Genomic DNA, 22,998 nt, shown 5'->3' on the forward strand with positions numbered 1-22,998 from the left:
TGGTACAGTCGATTGCAATCAAAAAAAGAAGGTGCACAACTAGATGTTACAACAGTCCTAAATCCAAAATTTCAACATCCTACGGCTAATCGTTTTTTAGTTACGCGAGATACATACATACAGAAATCACGCCCCACAACTAGTCAAAATGGATTCAGGGATGATCAAAATGGATTTCCGTTGAAATCTGAAAATTGAAAATTTTCCCGATCACAATACTTCCTTTACTTCGTACAAGAAAGTAAAAATTATTATATATTTAATAATATGATTAATAGTAAAAAAATAACTACAAAAATCTATCTCAGAATAAAAAAAAAAAGTTAATAATGCTAAGAATAAGTCACAAGATTTATTGATTACATATGAAATTGTTTTTTTCTTTGTTATTTTTCTCTATTTATTTATTTAATAATCTAAGATAGGTATAACCCTCGATTTTTATCGTTAAATTCGATTTTACCAATCATATTTATTGGTGGTAGCGTCTCGGCGTTTCATCCAGAGATCCCGGGTGTGAATCCCGATCAGGCATTACGCTATAAATCATTCACCTCATCCTTTGAAGCAATGCTTAACGGTGGACTCGGAGGTTAAAAAAAAATCTAAGATAAGTTTTTGTGGGTTTTCTTCTTTTTTAATATTAAAGATATAATTGGATTTTAAGGAAGTTGAGGAGGATGAAATGGGAGAAACAATACTGAGATCTGAATTTAAGAGAACATTAAAAGATTTAAATGGCAGAAAGGCTCCTGGAATAGACGGAATACCTGTAGAATTACTGCGCAGTGCAGGTGAGGAAGCGATTGAGAGATTATACAAACTGGTGTGTAATATTTATGAAAAAGGGGAATTTCCGTCAGACTTCAAAAAGTGTTATAGTCATGATACCAAAGAAAGCAGGGGCAGATAAATGTGAAGAATACAGAACAATTAGTTTAACTAGTCATGCGTCAAAAATCTTAACTAGAATTCTATACAAAAGAATTGAGAAGAGAATGGAAGAAGTGTTAGGAGAAGACCAATTTGGTTTCAGGAAAAGTATAGGGACAAGGGAAGCAATTTTAGGCCTCAGATTAATAGTAGAAGGAAGATTAAAGAAAAACAAACCGACATACTTGGCGTTTATAGACCTAGAAAAGGCATTCGATAACGTATACTGGAATAAAATGTTCAGCATTTTAAAACAATTAGGGTTCAAATACGGAGATAGAAGAACAATTGCTAACATGTACAGGAACCAAACAGCAACAGTAACAATTGAAGAACATAAGAAAGAAGCCGTAATAATAAAAGGAGTCCGACAAGGATGTTCTCTATCCCCGTTACTTTTTAATCTTTACATGGAACTAGCAGTTAATGATGTTAAAGAAAAATTTAGATTTGGAGTAACAGTACAAGGTGAAAAGATAACGATGCTACGATTTGCTGATGATATAGTAATTCTAGCTGAGAGTAAAAAGGATTTAGAAGAAACAATGAACGGCACGGATGAAGTCCTACGCAAGAACTATCACATGAAAATAAACAAGAAGAAAACAAAAGTAATGAAATGTAGTAGAAATAACAAAGATGAACCACTGAATGTGAAAATAGGAGGAGAAAAGATTATGGAGGTAGAAGAATTTTGTTATTTGGGAAGTAGAATTACTAAAGATGGACGAAGCAGGAGCGATATAAAATGCCGAATAGCACAAGCCTTCAGTAAGAAATATAATTTGTTTACATCAAAAATTAATTTAAATATCAGGAAAAGATTTTTGAAAAGTATATGTTTGGAGTGTTGCTTTATATGGAAGTGAAACTTAATCGGAGTATCTGAGAAGAAAAGATTAGAAGCTTTTGAAATGCGGTGCTATAGGAGAATGTTAAAAATCAGATGGGAGGATAAAGTGACAAATGAAGAGGTATTGCGACAAATAGATGAAGAAAGAAGCATTTGGAAAAATATACTTAAAAGAAGAGACAGACTTATAGGCCACATACTAAGGCATCCTGGAATAGTCGCTTTAATATTGGAAGGACAGGTAGAAGGAAAAAATTGTGTAGGCAGGCCACGTTTGGAATATGTAAAACAAATTGTTAGGGATGTATGATGTAGAGGGTATACTGAAATGAAACGACTAGCACTAGATAGGGAATCTTGGAGAGCTGCATCAAACCAGTCAAATGACTGAAGACAAAAAAAAAAAATAAAAAAATTGGATGTTATTATTATTACATCCGTTTAATATTTTAATTTATTTATATGATCTGATAATAAACTGAGAAGTAATATTTTGTTTCTAAATTTAATTCTGAGATATATTTTTAGTAGTTTCCTGTTTATTTTGGAATAATATAATATTTAAATCACTTCCATTTATAGTATATTTTATTTTGTTCATATAGTTAAATTAATAAAAATTAATCTCATATTTTATTTGAAGAATTTTATATGTGTGTGTGTGTGTGTCTGTGTGTGTGTGTGTGTGTGTGTGTGTGTGTGTGTGTGTGTGTGCGTGTATCTTTTTGTAAATATATATTAATCTACATTAATGAATTTAATATTATTATAAGTTCAACATTTTACTTGTGTCAAACATTGGTCGGTCAATAAACTCAACTTTGTTTTTTCTTTTTTTTTTCATATTATAACAACTCACGAAATGCTTTAGTCTGGTACATTCAACTGATCAGTAAACTTTATACATTTGTTTCATCGTTAAAAATTATTTTAAAAATTTATATAATATCGACGTATATATACGTCATGTCTATATTTAATATTTTTTAAGTAGAATGACGTCATTAAACAATTTAGATCTTTCGGAATCAGATTTAGAAGAAATATATTATTATAATTATAATTATAATAATAATAATAATAGCAGTGATAACAGTGATATAATATTTAGTAAAAGTGATAGCGAATGTGACGAAAGAGGTTATTTTAGTGACTTTAATACAAATAATAATAATAATTATAATAGTGATAATGATGATACAAGTAGTGTTAAATCGTGTGACAGTGTTTGTGATAATGTTATTAGAAATTATTATAATAATAATAATAATAATAAAACTAAATTTAAATGGAATAAAGCTGTTCCTACAAGAAATTTTCGTTACGCTGCTACTAATGTTCGATTCATCCGTATGCCATCGGTATGTATTATTTTTTTAAATGTAGTTTGGACAAAAGTCTGGAACGTACCGGGTGTCCGAAAAAATATCTCCATGGTTTTAATTTAAATTTATTTAAATATATTTGCTAGTTGCAGAAGCGTGCCATAGGCACGCCTTCCGGACGGTTGCCCTGGCGGGCAGCGTTTCGAAATAAGATTATTAGATGTCAAAAATTGATTGCACTCCTATTAAATTACATATATACATTTTTAAAAGTACATAAAATTCTATTACTGATAACTTGTGATTATTCTATACTATATAAGGGAAAGGGAAAATAAGGGAAAGAAAAACGGGGAAGGAATGGAAAAGGAGGAAAGTGAAATGAGGAAAAAGATAAATGAGGAAAGGGAATTTAAAACTAGGGGTGCGTCCTGAAAGGCAGCCATAACAGAAGTGGATGAAGAGCTTCTACACAACCCTTCCTTTAAAACTTACAAAAAAAATTAACACAAATCAGCAATTGCGACTCCTCCGGAAAAGGGGGCGCATTGCTCTTTCCATATAGTTAGTGCCCCGTTGTGGCGTATTCCTGCTAGCCTATGAAGCGTTAACACCGAAAGGACTTCAGTGGACGGTCTGAAGGGGAATTACGTCGGGAGGACAGGTTGCATAAGCCTAGCCTTCCGCGGTCGGCCCATAAAATGGGTTCGATAACGCTGGTTTAACAACGGATTGGAATGCAATTAAATCCGTTCTTAAAATACTAAATATTAAATAAAACAAAACTTGAAAAATTTTAAATAAACCTTTTAAAAACACGCCCGATTAGAATCATCCAGCAGCAAGGGACTCTGTCCAGGTTCTGCGATCCGTAGGGAGAAATAAACTCCCGCCAACTTTGCATTCCATTCCAAAACTAGGGGTAGGATAGATAAAATTTATCTTTAACCACGTCCCTCTTCAGACTTACATTTAAATCGTTTAAAATGTCCTATAGAGTTCGATGAACTTGTTTGGGAGGTTTTGACGGATCGTTGTTTGGTCGCAGTCTTTCCTGGAATTTTGCGAATAGAAAAACCCGATTAATTAAAATAACTACCAGACTTTTGTAATACCGCAATGGGATTTGTACTGTACGTCCTGTTACAAACCTTTTGTTCAACTTTTAGACCTGATCTGTACAATCCTAAGTTAAAATGTCAGTGTGAAGAGGTATTGCGGCAAATAGATGAAGAAAGAAGCATTTGGAAAAATATGGTTAAAAGAAGAGACAGACTTATAGGCCACATACTAAGGCATCCTGGAATAGTCGCTTTAATATTGGAAGGACAGGTAGAAGGAAAAAATTGTGTAGGCAGGCCACGTTTGGAATATGTAAAACAAATTGTTAGGGATGTAGGATGTAGAGAGTATACTGAAATGAAACGTCTAGCACTAGATAGGGAATCTTGGAGAGCTGCATCAAACCAGTCAAATGACTGAAGACAAAAAAAAAAATGGATTTGAATGCGCTAGATTGTGGATGTTGATATTCTTTGGTGGTTGGGTTTCAATTAATCACATGTATCAGGAATGGTTGATCTGAGTCTGTTCCAGATAACATATTTACCAGTACATTAACACTTGCTTTGTAGTACATCTGCAGCTACATCAGGCCGGGTAATTCAGTAGCAGTAACTGCATTTGCCTGTACACATATCCCCTCTCTCACACACACACACACATATATATATACACATACAAACATCCAGATCCAGCAGCAGCTGTAAAACTGGAAAAGAAATAGAAAACTGAGAAAACAAATAAATAGTTAAGGATAGTAATTGATATTTAAGTTCGAATATTATTATGGAGTAGACTGGAAAGAAGATTAGCATCAAAACATTAAAATGGTTAAAAAAAGATTCGATCAATTTATCACTGTTCTTCTTGCTCGCATTAGGAGGAGAAAGGAGATATAATAGGCAATAAAGTGAAATCTCTATCAAATATGTAAAAATATCTAATATGTTGTAACTAGTAAAAACTTTAGCCAAATCATAAAATGAAATCAATATTCTGATCTAATTTCTGTCTGTTCTGTACGTTAAATCATTTTATCAAATTATGTTTCAGACATAATGGTTGAATTGCACCAGTTAAACGGTAATGATATTTAGGGATCATGTATATCATCCATTACTGTTTTAGTGCAGTACGATGAAAATATGTTATATAAAAATGATGATGTTACATAATGAAATTTACTAAATCTACAATTTGTGTTATACCTACACCGATATAGCTGCAATTAATAAAGGTGGGGCTCATTATAAAGATTAAAATCTGATCCTATGTTGGTGTTTAAATACTTAAGTATATTTTTTTTTTTTTTTTTTACTGATGCTTCAGCCATATTCTCATTTTAGGTAGATTTCATAAGAAGGCTACCTATTGTAACGGGTACCATGATTCGACTTCGGAAAATTTTAATATATCTTTGCGTTTCATAACCCCGAGACCCCAAAATCACTGTAAGCTCAAAAGTTTATATATATATATATATATTTCACTTTCTTGTGAACATGATAACTGCCGTAATTTTCTGCCAATCACTTTCAAATTTATACATAAAATACAATGACCTAAAATCTCGGTCGAGTTCATTAGTGGGAAAAATTGCACCATGGGGTGGAAATGAGAGCGTTTTTCGAAAAAACAAAATATTGCTATAACTTTCGTATTAAGTAGAATATCAAAATCATTTAAAGTTCATACTGTTCTTTGGATAAGGGCCTAAAACTTATCTAAGTAAAGTTTTTTGATATCGCCAACTATTGACCCAGGGGGTGGAAAAAATGGGGTTTTAAAGACAAAAAACAACATCATACTTCCCTTAATAGGCATAGTATCAAATCGGTTTAAAGAGGTCGTTAGTCCTCTAAACATTACCTAAAACTTATGTCTGAAACAATTTTTGATATGAACAACCTTTGCAGAAAGGGATGAACAAAATTTTGTTGGAATTGTAAGAAGATGGGTCGTATGCTAAACATGTGAAACTTTTTTCACATGCAATCATTGTCGTATTGAGTAAACTTGAAGTTTTTCTGAACTTTAAGGTGGAAATCTTTTTTATCCCGTACTTAGGACTGGTGAAATCTACCTCCGCCTCCCAGGGTACTGAAAGGGATTTTTTATGTACAACCAAGCAATGTAGATTTTTTTTATTTAGGATTATATAGTAACCTTTAAAATTATAATTATAAAATGTAATTATATTTATAGCTTTACTTTTGTATTTTATTTTAATGGGGGATCAGTGGGAGACTATTGTTTCAGCAGAGATACGCCTGACTTCATTGTGTCCCACCACGGTTTTACTATTCTCATGAAGTTATCTTTTCATTCATATATTACTAGTGATATATTTATTTATTCTTTCAATAAACTTCACGTAATAGAAAGATAATTACTACTGATAAAATATTGTTAGACCCATTTAAAGAAAAAAATCAATTTTTTTAAAATTAAATTCTGCTTCATTTTGTATGTGAAAGAAAATAAAAATGACACACTTGGCTGTTTGTTGAATAATTGAATATTTTACAACTAATCATTGACATAAATTTGAAATGAAACTTTATTACTGTTTTTTTTTTTTTTTTTATAAAATGAATTTTAAATAAGATAATTTATTTTTTCAATTTTTAATTTTCTTTTGTTTAGAATGCAAGTTATGGTAAGAAAAATCCAGGAGTTTGGTATCCAACAAATCCACAACCACAAGGCTGGAATAAACAATCAATGAGTCGTAAAGCATCTCTTGTTGACTCTGATTTACCACCACCTGGTGGGGGAATTCCACCTAAATCAAGCTCAGGACGTGTTATTAGGATTATAAATAATTTAGATCATACTATACAGGTAAGTTCCAATTTTTTCTTGTTATTAATTTTGAGGATAAGATGGATATATATAAATATATATTTCCAAAGAAGTTGTATTCTGCAAAGGGGTTTACATCTTTGATTAGTTGTGTCAAAATTTCTTATGGTCATCATAAAAAATATACAAAAAAAAACCTTGATTATAGATTCTGTTAGTGTTACTGCTGATAGTCTTTTGTATTATTATATATTCAGTGAAAACTAACAGATATTTGGATACATTTAATCGTTAAATGATCCAACATCTAACTGTTCCAGAGATAAACCCATCGGGTTGGTCTAGTGGTGAATTTGTAATTGCAAATTAGCCAATTTTGAAGTCGAGAGTTCTAAGGTTCAAATCCTAGTAAAGGCGGATTTGAACACTAGATCGCGAATACCGTTCTTTAGTGATTGAGTTTCAATTAACCACACTTCTCAGGAATGGTCAACCTGTGACTGTACAAGATTACTACACTTCATTTGCAATCATATACATCATCCTCATTCATCCTCTGAAGTAATACCTTACAATGGTTCCGGTGCTAAACAGAAAAAGAAAGTATATTCCAGAGATAAATAATTATTTTATTCCCATTGGTGTTAGAGTGAGGCACAAGGATCACACTTCACAAAACAGTTAATTGGTTGAAAATGCTACAGATTAGATTAGATGAGTGAAAAACGTTTTTTGGAAAAAGTTTTCAGCAAAGGCAGTAGCAAAGTTGATTTAAAACACCAATGAAAATGTCTACCTAAGCATTAGCATCAATCAGATCCTGACAACGATGAAACTGATGATTGTGATATGTTATCAAATTTAAAGGGTCTATAAGACGATCTTCGGTAAAGCCCATCTGGGCTAGGAATGGAAGGGAGAGTGTGATGAACAGAATAGTTACAAGATATGTGTCTTTCCTTATGGGTTTCAGGATGTTTCAGAGATGAACTCTTTCGATTAACTAGAATGAGATGCAGGGTTCGCACTTCTGTGAACGTGGTTAATATTTGTGAGGGCAAAAAAGCAAAAGATGTTTGAAGAAGCATAAGCAATGGCAAAATCTGTGAATAAATCACTGATTGAAATGTCTGCCGAGGCATTTGCATTGATGATATCCTGACAGAGCCTAACTGATGACTGTGATGTCTAATCAGTTTCTGAGGTTCAATGCGATAACCTCTGGTAAAACACTTTAGGGCAGGAATGGAGAGGGTAGTGTGACAACCAGAATCTCTACAAGGTAGAGATCAAGGTGTTTCAGAGATTAATCCTTGTATTTTCATACAAAATTGTTGCTTTAACTCATTATGTAATAAACACCAAAAAAGTGTTGTTAAATAATGAACTGCCTTGTCAATAGATTAGATAGAGTAATGACCTTTTGAACTAGTCACTAGAACAGTCAGCTGTTTGAGATATTTCTTAACAGCATGTTGGAAGGAATTTTTATTTTATAATATAAATACTGATGAAATGGACATCAAAGAAGACATTTTTAATTTCAGAGTATTTTGTTACGGTTGTTTATGCACATTATTAGCATAACATTTTTATGATTATATAGTATTAAAGTTTAATTCAGTATATTAGCTTGAATCTTGCATGTAGGAACTGGAATGAAAATTTTGTACCTTATGAAAAATATCATGTCTGATTAGTATTTACACCGCCCTTCCAGGTGAAAGTCTGAGAATCTGATATCTAAGTTTCGGCAGATCTCGGCATTACAATGAGGTTTAAATTGCATAGTACTCATAATTATTGCCCTGTACATTTCTGGGAGATTTTCAGGTCATAATTATTAAAAATTTCAGCTCGTATTTAGTTAGTAACGATAGCTTTTTTTGTATAAAATGCATTTTCTACTTTGGAAAGTTTTGTTTATGAGTTTGTGGCAACACAAAATAAAAAAGGTGGTTATTTTATGATGTAGTTCTTATGGCTTGTTTATTTACTTATCCAAAATTTCAGCCAAATTGCCTTATAAACAGAATATCTACAGCTAATCAAAGATGTAAACCTCTTTTTAAGTAATAGTTAATATATATATATTAATCCATTAAAATGTTTATTTTCTTAATATTTGAACTATTAACTTTTGGATTACTCAAAAATAAAAAAGTGAAATTTGTTTTGTACAGTAAATTTTTCATTTCTGTGAGATAATATTAAACCTTTTTGGTCCTTATTGAGAAAATCAGTTTGTATTATTAAAATTTAATTTAAAACAAAATGGAATTCTATTTTTCAGAAATTTTTTTTAGTGTACATAAAAAATTATAAAATAGGCTAATGAATAAAAAAACTGAACTTTCTTCGAAGCACTGAAATAGATGCATGAGTATGTATGTCCCACCAGATATATGAGATCTGTAAATAAAATGTAATGAGACTGGTTCAGAAAAACTTTTTATTTACAATCCAGTTGTAGATGAACTCTATCACCTTCGAAATAGTTCCCTTGGGAAGCCACGCAACGCTTCAAACGGTTTTCCCACTCTTCGTAGCAGTGTTGGAACTTAGAAAGTGAAATATCCTTCAGATGGTCAGTTACATTTTTTTTTAATGTTTTCTACTGTTCCAAAATGGTGTCCTTTGAGGTGTTTTTTTAAAGTTGGGAACAGGAAAAAGTAGCAGGGCCTCAATTCAGGTGAATAAGATGGTTGAGGAACTACAGGAATGTTTTTCCTTGCCAAAAACTCATTAATTGAAAGTGCAGTGTGACAAGGTGCATTGTCATGATGCAGCATCCAGTTTTCTTTGGTGGTTGGTCTCATGTGAACAACTCTTTTCCACAGTCTTTCAAGAATTTCTCAGTAAACATATTTATTTAAAATCTGTCCTGTAGACAAAAACTCCAAAAGTCTCTGATTCGCTCAAAATTGTAATCACTTTTGATGTTAACAGTCTTCCAGAGTGTGGATCTTTCACAACTGATTCTTGGCCATCTGTAAATGATTTAAACCATCTAAAAACTTCAACATGTGACAGAGCGTCATCTCCATATGTCCTTTTCAATTGTGAAAAAGTTTTAATAGTATTCTCATCGAGTTTAACACAAAACTTGATTGCATAACATAATTAGTATCACTCATTTTTGTAATGCACAACAAAAACTCGTTTTACAAAAAATTTGTTTACGTCTCGCTTGGCAACAGTAGACTAAAAATAAGTAATACCTAATATAAATCAGCTGTTCAACATATGTTTACTAGTAACTTTACAGTTTTGCCACACTTTAGCTGTCAAAAAAAATTAGTCTCATTGCTTTATTTACAGACCTCATACTTTTACAAATCAATGAAAAATTTTATACGTTAACAATTGAATAATAAATTATGGTTTTATATTAGAACTGATATAAATTTAAATGATTTGTTGTAATTTTGAGTAACAGACATGGTTCCCCAACTGTGGCTCTTCATTGCCTCACTTGTAGATATAGTTTTAGAATTACACATTATTATGTTCATTTTTCCTTACTTAAAACTGTTTCCAGTAAGGATAGTGTTTTCGAAGCAAACAGACACTATTTAATCACATTTTTGCAATAAGCATGCTGCTCAAATCATTCACAGTCTAATGTCGGATCTGTTCTTCATTACCTGCATTGTTTTCAATTTGTGATTTTGTGAAAAGCTATGGAGGTTTCTGGAAATATTTTAAATTTGAACAATTTGTATAAATTTAAAGAATGGTTTATTTCTTTCTTTCGTGTGTAATATTTTGTTAAAGGAGAAAACATGTAATAATTAACAAAACATGATATTAAGTGTTACTGAAAGTTGAGAAAGGTGGTGTTGCAATAAAACAGAGTATAGGCTAGATGTTTAATTATGGTCTAATTCTTGGTTAGATCACTCAAGTTTACTGTATGGGAAAGTATTTTTATTTATTTATAATCGAAGCTGCAAGATGATGAATATTAAGTTTTGCAAGCACTAACTATGAATAAATGACAATACAGTTATGGATTTATGTAACCATTTGCGACAGTGTGTGGCATAAAACTTTTTAAAAACATCCATAATAATAGGAGGGCCAGGGTTAATTGTCAAAATTGATGATCCCTGTGTGGAAAATGCAACTATAATGTCGGCCAAGTTTGCAATCAACAATAGGAAATAAGTAATGGATTTTTTGAAGGCATTTGCCATGAAACAAATGAGTGTTTATTGTTTGCTGTAGAAAATAGAACACTGGATTGTTTGTTGCTCATTATTATTAATCAATTGCATCCTGAACTCATTTAATTTCAGACCATACAGTGGTATAAGGAACAGGGATAAATATTACATAGTACTTTCAATCACACCAAACAGTTCATAGACCCCCATATTAGGCATTCACACAAATACTATCAAAAGAATGCATTGCATTCTTGCATTCAAAGAAAGCATTGCAAAATCTTTTAGGCGGCAATTTTGAAAATCGCTTGCAAATAATGGACTTTGTAAATTTATACAAAGGAAAAAGCCTATCAGCAGATGCCAGTCTATTTAAGTGTACACTGGAAAACATTAGTACTTATTGGTTGTCACAATAACATTCGTGTAAGTTTGATGATTTATTAACAATAATATAAAGTGTTCAATTTCATTAAAACTAATAATAATAAAAAAGTGAGATAACTTATACTTAGTAGTTTTGATCCTATTATAAATAAAAATACATTTATATCGACATAAGTGTATAGAAAATTTTTTTAAATTTGTGGGCTTATAATAGAACTAGCCTATCAGGCCGGTCTTGTAGTTAACTGGTTACAGTTCAGTTGTTTAACAGCTGACTTTCGAAGTCGAATGTTCTGTGGTTCAAATCCCTAGTAAAAGTTAGTTGCGGAACAGAACGCAAAAGTGGCGGGAGTTTCATTTCTCCCTACGAAAACATAGAGCCTGGACAGTGACCATTGCTGCTGTATCATTCTAATAATCGGGCGTGTTTAGGGGTTTATTTTAATGTCGGGTATGAGTTAAAAGGTTTCTTTTAGTTTTATGGACGGATTTTTTGTATAGCGTTCCATATCTGTACGTGTCCAGCATTCTCACACACATTTCTGGGTCTGACCACAGGAGGCTGCGCTTTTAAAACCCGTGCTCCCGACGTGATTCCCCTTCAGACCGTCCACTGAAGTCCTTTCGGTGCTAACGCTTTATTTGCTACCAGGAGTACGCCACAAGGGGACAGTAGTTATTTGGAGGGAGCGACTCCCTTCTCCAGAGGGAGTCGCAATTGCTGATTTAATTTAAGTTATTTGTTTGTAAGTATTTTAGGAATGGATAGGGGAAAATCTTCATTTACTTCTTTAATTGCAGGACGCATCTCTGCTCTTTTCCGGACTTCTGTCCGTGACATTGGGTCGCGTAGAGGGGTCTTCGTTGGGTCTTCTTTCTTCTTCATCTTCTTCCTCTTCTTCTACCGATGACCTCTTTGTTCTTCTTTGGCCTAAGTTAGTTGCTTTTACATGAATTTGAATATTAGACGGTGGATACCAGTGTACTTTGGTGATTAGGGTTCAATTAACCACATGTTTCAGTATTCAGTAATGGTCGACCTGATCTGTTCAAGACTACACCTTATTTAAATTTCATACATATCATGTTCATTTGATCAGGCTGTGGGAGATTGCTAATTTTTCTCTTTTCTCTTTAGTCTCCGAAACTACGTAAGGTATTACTTCAGAGGATGATATGTATGAATATAAATGAAGTGTATTCTTGTACAGTCTCAGGTCGACCATTCCTGAGAAGAGTGGTTAATTGAAACCCAACCACCAACGAACATCGGTATCCACGATCTAATATTAAAATCTGTATAAAAGTAACTAACTCCCTTTACTAGGATTTGTACCTAAGAACTCTCGACTTCAAAATTAGCTGATATGTAATGATGAGTTCACCACTAGACCAACCCATTGGGTTGCTAATTGTTCATTAATTGAACAGATTTTTGGTCGATAAAAGATGAATTATTTTATGTGTAAAATAACAAAAAACCTCACTCAGTATTCGAACCCAAAACCTTCTGGAAGAAAGACAGAGCCTCTATCATTTCACCGTAGAGATCGTAAGATAAAGTAATAAAAATGTAATTTTAAATTATGTTTTTAATTTAATTCCATAATAAAATGATAATAAAAAATCAGTATTATAAATTTAATTTTTTTTTACAGTGTCGTGTTCTTCTAAATTTAAGAACTTCACAGCCATTTGAAGAGGTTCTTGAAGATTTAGGACAAGTTTTAAAAATGACTGGGGCCAAAAGAATGTACACTATTGCTGGACAAGAGGTTATTAATTTTCTTTGAATTATTTTATTTTTTTTATCATTATATAATAAATTTTATTAATTTATTTTAATCTTTTGTTTTTTTTAGTAATTTTTTATGTAGAAGATAATTATGTAAATTATGTAATAAATGAAATATGGGAGGATATTTACGTTATATTTAATAATTATTACAGGGTACAAGAGTATTTTCTTATTTATATAAATATAATTCATTATTATATCTGACCTGTTCTTTCTCTAATAAAAATATGAGTTTTTGTGAATATGACGATACATTCTATTTTAATTTGACTTCTTTTAGTTACTTATAGGTTATTTAAATTCGAAAAATACGTTATTATATACAAAATTCACAGAAGAATTAATTTTGAAATTACGAACTTAGCAATTATATAATTCGTTTATATTGAAATAAATAAACTAAAATAGCATCATAAAATTTACTTTGCAGCCAAAAAAAAAAATTATTTTTATCCTAGATAAATCAGTAAACTCCATCTTTTCATAAACTAAAAATTCTATAACATCTGATACAACTAGGAATACTGGAAATGAAAATTGAAGGATATAAAAATTGAAGTAATACAGGGTGATTCAAAGAAAAGGGAAATTTTGAAAGATGTGTTGGTAGCCGTGGGCGATTGGTACCACTTGATAAGTGGCGCCAGCCTCTCTAACCTAACCTGCCATTTAGTTGTTATGGATCCTTGGAGTGGTGCGCAATGTGCATTTGCTAGCAAACCGTTTTACAAAAACAATGACAGTGTGGAGGGAGCGCGTAGAGAATTTCGCCATCATTTTAATCTGGGACGGCACGTTCGTGTTCCATCAGCACATGCAATTAAAACACGGATATCTAATTTTGAGGAAACCGGTTCGGCAATGAAAAAGAAACCTCCAGGCCGTGAGTGAACCGTCCGCACACCACAGAATGTTCTAGGTTTACAAGATGCTGTCACACGAAGTACACATCAGTCAATCCGTCGTCTCTCAACATCTTTACAATCTCATAGTTCAAGCGTTCGAAGAATGTTAGTGAAGGACTTGCAATACCATCCGTACAAGTTGCAGATTGTCCAGGAACTGAAACCGAACGATGCAGTTGTGCGAGCACAATTCTGTAATGTAATGCTTCAGAATATAAATGATAACGAAGAATTTGTTCATGAACTGTCGATGTCAGACGAAGCGCATTTCCACCTCAGTGGATTTGTTAACAAGCAAAATTTCAGATACTGGGCACAAGAAAATCCTACGCAGCTACACCAGCGTTCGTTGCACAGCCAGAAAGTGACCGTGTGGTGTGCTATGTCATCTAAGCCCGTGTTATGACAACGGGCTTACGATTACATTGACGTCGGCTCGTTTCGTAGCCATGCTTGAAACCTTTGTTGTGGAACAACAAAAGAGATTTCCACCAATTCTTAACACAACCTAATTTCAACAAGACGGTAACGTCACATGCTGCACGAATATCGATGGTAGCTGTACGCCGATTGTTTGGACAACGTGTCATTTCACGAAACGGTGACATTAGATGGCCTCCCGGATCTCTCTGCTTGCGATTACTTTTTGTGGAGTCACTTTAAAAGGAAAGTGTTCCACAGTAGACCTGCTATAACAGAAGAACTGAAGGCAAAGATCCGAGAAGCAATTTCGGAAATTCTAGTTGAGATGTTAACGTCAAACCATGAACAATTTAACGAAGAGACTTCGTGAGTGTTTACGTAGAAGAGGAGGTCACCTGGAAGATGTCATCTTTAAAAAATAAACTATAATGTATGTAACCCAAAATGGCAAAATTTATACAATTACATGAAATAAAATTCATTTTCTAAAAAAATTTTTCATTAACGTTATTTAATTTCTTAAATTTCCCGTTTCTTTGAATCACTCTGTATAAAAATCATTGATGACTAAAACTATCTTTATTAAATTGGTTTCTCGTATGGGTCGTAATTAAAAATGTAGAATATGGTTAGTTGCTTATTGTCTGCATTTTTTTTTTTTTTTTTTAGTACCTAATGATTGTAGAAATTGATTCCAATAGAGCATTTATTTAAAAGTAATAATATGAACAAAATGTACTTTTAATTTCATCCATCAGCAATGATATTAATTTGAAATTTTATTTTTTGTAATGATACACTGAACCAAATCATGTAGTATAAAGTTTTTTTTTCTTTCCAGTTTGTAGTTCTCTTGATGCTGCTGCAGCATAGCTAAAAAATATAGCGATCAGCCAAAATTTTAGGTATCAGGGTTTTTAAAAATGTTGATGTTTAAAGACCTTCTTTAACCAAAAAACATACAAAAGAAGTTAACAGAAATTTCCAGGAAATATGCATACATACATTTGTATATTAACTTTTAATAAATATCTACAAACTGGCTCACACAAATTTTTTTGAAAATGGATCAAAAAATTTCTCTATAATGGGGTATTAATGACATTAAAGTTTGGAAAAAATTAAAAAAGAAGGAATGTGTAGTGTTCACCAATTTCAATTTTTTACTTTTTGTAAAAAAAGTAAAACTGGTGTGTAATATTTATGAAAAAGGGGAATTTCCGTCAGACTTCAAAAAAAGTGTTATAGTCATGATACCAAAGAAAGCAGGGGCAGATAAATGTGAAGAATACAGAACAATTAGTTTAACTAGTCGTGCATCAAAAATCTTAACTAGAATTCTATACAGAAGAATTGAGAGGAGAGTGGAAGAAGTGTTAGGAGAAGACCAATTTGGTTTCAGGAAAAGTATAGGGACAAAGGAAGAAATTTTAGGCCTCAGAGTAATAGTAGAAGGAAGATTAAAGAAAAACAAACCGACATACTTGGCGTTTATAGACCTAGAAAAGGCATTTGATAACGTAGACTGGAATAAAATGTTCAGTTTTTTTTTAAAATTACGGTTCAAATACAAAGATAGAAGAACAATTGCTAACATGTACAGGAACCAAACAGCAACAGTAATAATTGAAGAACATAAGAAAGAAGTCGTAATAAGAAAGGGAATCCGACAAGGATGTTCCCTATTTCATTTTAATCTTTACATGGAACTAGCAGTTAATGATGTTAAAGAACAATTTAGATTCGGAGTAACAGTACAAGGTGAAAAGATAAAGATGCTACGATTTGCTGATGATATAGTAATTCTAGCCGAGAGTAAAAAAGGATTTAGAAGAAACAATGAACGGCATAGATGAAGTCCTACGCAAGAACTATCGCGTGAAAATAAACAAGAACAAAACAAAAGTAATAAAATATAGTAGAAATAACAAAGATGGACCGCTGAATGTGAAAATAGGAGGAGAAAAGATTATAGAGGTAGAAGAATTTTATTATTTGGGAAGTAGAATTACTAAAGATGGACGAACCAGGAGCGATATAAAATGCAGAATAGCACAAGCGAAACGAGCCTTCAGTAAGAAATATAATTTGTTTACATCAAAAATTAATTTAACTGTCAGGAAAAGATTTTTGAAAGTGTATGTTTGGAGTGTCGCTTTATATGGAAGTGAAACTTAATCGGATTATCTGAGAAGAAAAGATTAGAAGCTTTTGAAATGTGGTGCTATAGGAGAATGTTAAAAATCAGATGGGTGGATAAAGTGACAAATGAAGAGGTATTGCGGCAAATAGATGAAGAAAGAAGCATTTGGAAAAATATAGTTAAAAGAAGAGACAGACTTATAGGATACATACTAAGGCATCCTGGAATAGTCGCTTTAATATTGGAAGGACAGGTAGAAGGGAAAAATTGTGTAGGCAGGCCACGTTTGGAATATGTAAAACAAATTGTTAGGGATGTAGAATGTAGAGGGTATACTGAAATGAAACGTCTAGCACTAGATAGGGAATATTAGAGAGCTGCATCAAACCAGTCAAATGACTGAAGACAAAAAAAAAAAACTTTTTGTAAAGTGGTCGTAGAAAATTGAACTTTAATACAATGAAGATTGTTATGTTGCGTGTTGCGGTTGTAAATATTGTAATGTTGTATTAAGTTATTTAAAATTTCAAAATTTTAAGTCATTTGGATCAGGGGTGAGGGATATTCAACATTATTTCTAAACAGTTTTTGTTTCTTACCTTAAAAAAAATGAAATTTGACACAATTATTTTGCTGGATTCACCGTGATTTTTGAACCTATCTTAAACAAGATAGGTTACACTATTTTTTTGTTTTTTTATTATTGAAATACATGATTACTATAATAAATAATCTATTAAGCCACCCATTCAGCCCATTGGTGCTACTCAGCCCTCATTGATTTTTAATCAGTGAGAACTGAATGACACCCATATTTAAAATATCTTTTTTTTTTAAGTATTAATCTTCAAGGTTGAAAATCCAACTATATCTGTTACTAAGAAGATGTTGACAAATTTTTTAAATAAGAGTTTTTTAAAACTTTTAAAGTTTTTCATGTGTTTGTTATTAAAAATGTTGTAAGGAGTTGCTTTTATTCAAGGGGGTTAATGGGGGGGCCCATATTTTGTTTCTAAAGTCTTGATTTTTTTTTCATTTTAGCAATTATGCTCTAAATTCTTTAAATTTTGATTATGAAGTATAATTTGGTCAAGGCAATTGAATCGGTTTCAAAGTTTTTTATGTAGAATTTTGATATTTTTTTCTCAGTTAAAAACATCATCTGATCAAGGGAATCAAATCAGATCCAAATGTTTTAACTGAATATTTTGATCTTTTTGTTTGCAATTGTACTCTAAATATTGTATGATTAAGTCATTAATGTTTAAAAACCTATAGGGCGTGTTTGAAATAAAAATTTGTCAATGACAGAGCTAAGAAAGATATACAATATTCTATTTGCTTTTTAAAAAACTGTTTTAAAATATTTCAAAAAAATTTCAGTTGTTTTTATCATAGTCACTAAAAATCATCACAATAAGATTTAAACAAAAAATTAATAATTTGGTTCAGTTGTATCATTACAGAAGTTTAAATTTCAAATTAATGAGTAAAATAATATTACATTAATACTTGCATAATAAGAGATAATTTCTATGATTAAAAATATATAAACACAAAATATGATTTAAAAAAAGTATTAATTTCATTGTTTTAATTCTGGTGTTATTCTTTAAATAATGAGCATATAGAATTCCAGTAGTAACATACGAGACTATACTGCAAAATTTAGAAAAAAATAAAAAGAGTTAATTCTAATTAGTAAAATGAGAATTTACTCTATTTCATTTTCAATATGTGTGATGAGAAATGCAGTTTACTTCAAACATTTATTCTGGTGAAATGTAGAGAAAACGAAGGACCTAAACAACATAAAACATATTATGCCAAATCAAATTCAGTATGACTGGAATATTTTCTTACGTTCTTCATTAAAAGAATTAATTAATATGATTAAATGTTTAATACCAATTGATAAGTTTTAAAACGGCTTCATCTTTGTTGCGATTATCAATAATTGAATAATTACTAGAAAGTAATAAGGTTTTTATAATTATAGAATTTTATAATATAATTGAAAATCAGTGAAACATAAAAGAATTTCATTGTTTTATACTGAAAAGAAGTCAGTTATAACAAACCTAAAGATTTAACTACTATTTTAAATAACATTAAACTAAACTAATCACTTTTAAATGTATACAAGGCATCTGAAAAAGAATGTTAAATTAAATTTATTATATGTAGAATTACCAATGTATGTGTTTTATTATATGAAAGTACCAAGTCTAAAGTTTTTTTACCTAATTCAATATGAGCACAGTTTACAGCTCTTCAGACATTAAACCAATAAGCCACCTCATTCAAGGAAACGCTTCCATGGCTACTGTTATTCTTTAGTGCAGGTGTTTAAGTGACTGGATTTTTTCTTAGTATACGAGGTGCTACCCAAAAGTTCGGGGAATTTTACCATAAAAATAAAATAGCTTACCATAACTTATAATTTCCACTGTCTCCTTCAAAGTAATCCCCTTGGACATTCATACAGTGATCCCAGCGTTTTTCCCATGATTCCACGCATCCCTGGAAGTCTGCAGGTATAAGTGCTCGAAGCACGTTCTGCATTTCCTGAAATCTCCTGAGTGAATCTCCTCAGTTGTGTTAAAACAACTGACTTTCAATTGAAATTTTATTTTCGGAAAGAGAAAAAAGTTGCACGGGGCAAGGTCAGGCGAATAGGGTGGGTGGGGAATCACTACCGTCTTTTTGGAAGCCAAGAAATTCCGAACGACTAATGATGTATGCGCAGGCGCGTTGTCATGGTGCAGAACCCGGCTGTTGTTACCCCACAAATCTGAATGTTTGCGCCTAATGCTTTCACATAACCACTTCAAAACTTTTCAATAGAACATCCCATTGACAGTTTGACCAAGAGGAACAAATTCCTTATGGATAATGCCTTTGATGTCGAAAAAACAATCATCATGGACTTCACGTTGCTGCGAACTTGGTGTACTTTTTTTGGCCGCAGTGAACTTGGCGACTTCCATTGCGACGACTGCTGCTTAGTTTCAGGGTCATACCTGTACACCCGGTCTCATCACCGGTTATGATGTTGGAGATGAAGTTAGGGTTGTCTCATGCTGAATTTTTCAATTCACTACTGACAGCTACGCGATTTTGTTTCTGGTCGCTGTTCAACAGTCTCGGTAGAAATTTTGCAGCAATGCGTCTCATGTTCAAATTGTCCGACAAGATGCATTGCACTGACCCGCATGACATTTGTATGATTGCACAAACATCATGGATTGTTTGTCTACGATTTGCAACAATAGCCTCTCGCACTTTCGCGATGTTTTCCGGTGTTGCGCTTGTTGATGGTCTTCCTGAACGCTCATCATCATCGACTGTCGTTCGTCCATCTTTGAATCATTTGTACCACAAAAACGTTTTACTTTTACTCATAGCATTGCCACCAAATGCTTCTACAAGCATGCGATGGGTTTCTGCACCGGTTTTTTTAAGCATGAAGCAAAATTTGATGCAGGTTCTTTGCTCTTTAAAATCTACCATTTAGAACTTTGCCGAAGCAGTCAAACACAACGTTACACAACCGCACGAAAGTCAACAATGCAGCCTCTCACCGTCACAGCTGTTGGAACACTGATTCACAGAGTACTGTTAGCCACATCTAGTGGCAGCAGGTCGTACCAGCAATGGTTCGTGCTCAAAATTTAAATATTGCGAACTTTTGTGTAGCACCTCGTGTGATGTCTTTTACATAGTCTGAAAAGAAGAAACCAATAGTGTCATATTGGTACTTTACAGTGGTCAAGTGATAACAGCTTCTCTGCCTATTCATTCTTCTGGGAACCTGTCATTTAGCACAGTCCATACAACTTCTACATGATTTGGAGGATTTTTGATTCTATTTGAAAATTAGGCTCTCCTTATTTTCAATCTATATAAAAACAAGTTTCTGTAACATTTTAAAATAGACTACGCCTGTAATAGTTTGCACTTGGAAAAAAATCAGCCAAAAATTGATTATGCATAATACAACAGACATTTACTTTCAGATTGTTGCAGATGAATTCCAACAATTGGTGTGAATTTTTTGAGCCCCATACTTGACAAATTATGACGATTACAACTCCATGATCATGAAATGTTGCTTTATCAGAAAAAAAAATTCAGATCGTTAACAAATTGAATTCTTTGTCACTTATCATTATGTTTAATTTCATAGAATAGTTTGCTGTTTATAACCACTAAGTTTTAATCACTAGCGAACAACATCTTGGATAGTGTTTTTAGTAATGTTTAGTTGATGAAATTGATGTCGATGGCTCGCCATGATCTTTTAGGATTCTCAAAATATATCTGCTTTTCATCATCTGTCACAATTCGATGGAGAAATGACTATCTTTTGTACTTGGCGAGCAGCATTTTGCAACTGGTTGTTTGGTTTTCTTGCTGTCGTTCATGTGGCACCCATTTTCCCATCTTCTGGATCGGGCAGATCCATGTCCATTACGTTTGAAAGACATGGGGCACATGTCTTTCAAACATATGGACATGGCTTCTCATGTCACATTTAATTGAACCATGAGTTGTTGCGTTTGAACATCATCCTCATCCAACAATGCTTGCAATTCACTGTCTTCAAACTTTTTCGGTGGTCTTCCATGTTCTTTGTTTTTCATGTCAAAATCACCACTTTTGAATTTTTTAAACCACTCAAAGCATTGTGATTTACCAAGAGCATGCTCACCATAAGCTTCAACAAGCATTTGATGCGATTCTGCAGCAGTTTTCTTTAAGTGGTAACAGAAAATCAGTGCTGTCTGCAAATCGTAGTTTGTAGGTACAAAATTTGACATGTTCAACGCTAATTTAAACTACGCTGTTTTATGAAACTTGTATTGTTGTGAGTTGGAAATCTTTGTCAGTTGTCAAAGAAAGAAAATGGTGCCAATGATGCAGTTTGATGGCAACTACATTGACAGCTAGGGCCATCTATGGGCAAATTCTGATTTCATATTTACACACCTGGTATACAAATATTATTTTATTAGATTCAAAATTAAATCAATGTTTTGTGATAGTTTTAAAAATTTAATTCGTTTGTGTGTTTCATTTTTATTTATTTATATATATATATTTTTTAACTTATAGTCTGGTGTGGTGGTTTTAGTAACTACATTAAATGAAAAATGTTAATTTTATGATTTAATATTAAAAAAAAGTAGTAACTTATGAGAACACAGCTTTATTTTGTGATTTGAATAACATAGTAATTCAGATTAAGTAGGTTCATATTAATATGAATTTGTAATGTTCAATTTAATCTTCATTTCATTTCAGTTTAAAGATTAAATATTTTTGTGTCGTAGTTTATTATATTTTATTATTTGATTTGATTTACAGGTCTTTCTACGTATGGAGGAATTAATCAATTTTTTTTAGAATAATACTTTTTTGTTTTCTTAAAAAAAAGCAAAAAATAAGAAAATTTGTTTTAACAGAAATAGATGATGTTTATTTTTAAAAAAAAAATTATAAAATTAATTCAAACAATTTTTTTGTAATTATGACAGTTTTTGTTAAATTTTTTTTTAATGACATGTTTCATTTCCTCCTAAATTAATATAAAATTTAGTCTCTATATTTGTGTTTTAAATGTTAATAAATGTTTATTATAACAATAGAATTATTGTGTAAAATTTAGATAATGTAATTGATTCTACTAACAGTTTTATGATAAACTTTTTTAAGCTGATTTTTGTCACCTGTTGTATGTCTACCTACCATTTGTATAAAGCAGAGGAATCCCTATTTGTCTGGTTACTAAGTATCATTCTGAGATACATGAAAAAATGACAAGCCTGACCAGGGTATGAACCCTGTACATTCAGGATGAAAGACTTAAGACTTTACCACTCCACCATAATGGTTCATGGAGTTCACCGGTCTTGTATTACTACCTAATATTTCTTTATTATCTTTTTTCTGATTTCTATTGTTTCACATTTTATTAGATCTTGTCTATTCAATTCATCTTTATTCCTACAGACAATGCTATGTACAGAAAAAAACAAAAACTGGTTCAATATGAAAAATGATGTCCATCGAATTATAGTTACCCTACTGCTTTCTTCATTCATTTCTGTCTTATGCCTTCTCCTTCGTTCCCTTCAAGTTTCTAATCTTAACCTCATCTATTAACTTTATCTTTCTCCTTCCTCGCTTCCT

General features: G+C 32.1%; 1 protein-coding gene across 1 annotated transcript in view; it reads left to right on the plus strand.

Moving 5' to 3' along the window:
• DCX-EMAP (Doublecortin-domain-containing echinoderm-microtubule-associated protein) overlaps positions 1–22,998 on the plus strand; it is a 197,633-nt gene that overhangs the window by 102,021 nt on the left and 72,614 nt on the right. The window contains exons 4-5 of the mRNA XM_075381299.1: positions 6,820–7,017; positions 13,193–13,309. Of these exons, the coding sequence (XP_075237414.1) occupies positions 6,820–7,017; positions 13,193–13,309 (315 nt within the window). The remainder of the gene's footprint in view (positions 1–6,819; positions 7,018–13,192; positions 13,310–22,998) is intronic.

Source organism: Lycorma delicatula, chromosome 13, assembly GCF_047948215.1.
Source record: "Lycorma delicatula isolate Av1 chromosome 13, ASM4794821v1, whole genome shotgun sequence".
Classification (NCBI taxonomy): Eukaryota; Metazoa; Arthropoda; class Insecta; order Hemiptera; family Fulgoridae; genus Lycorma; species Lycorma delicatula.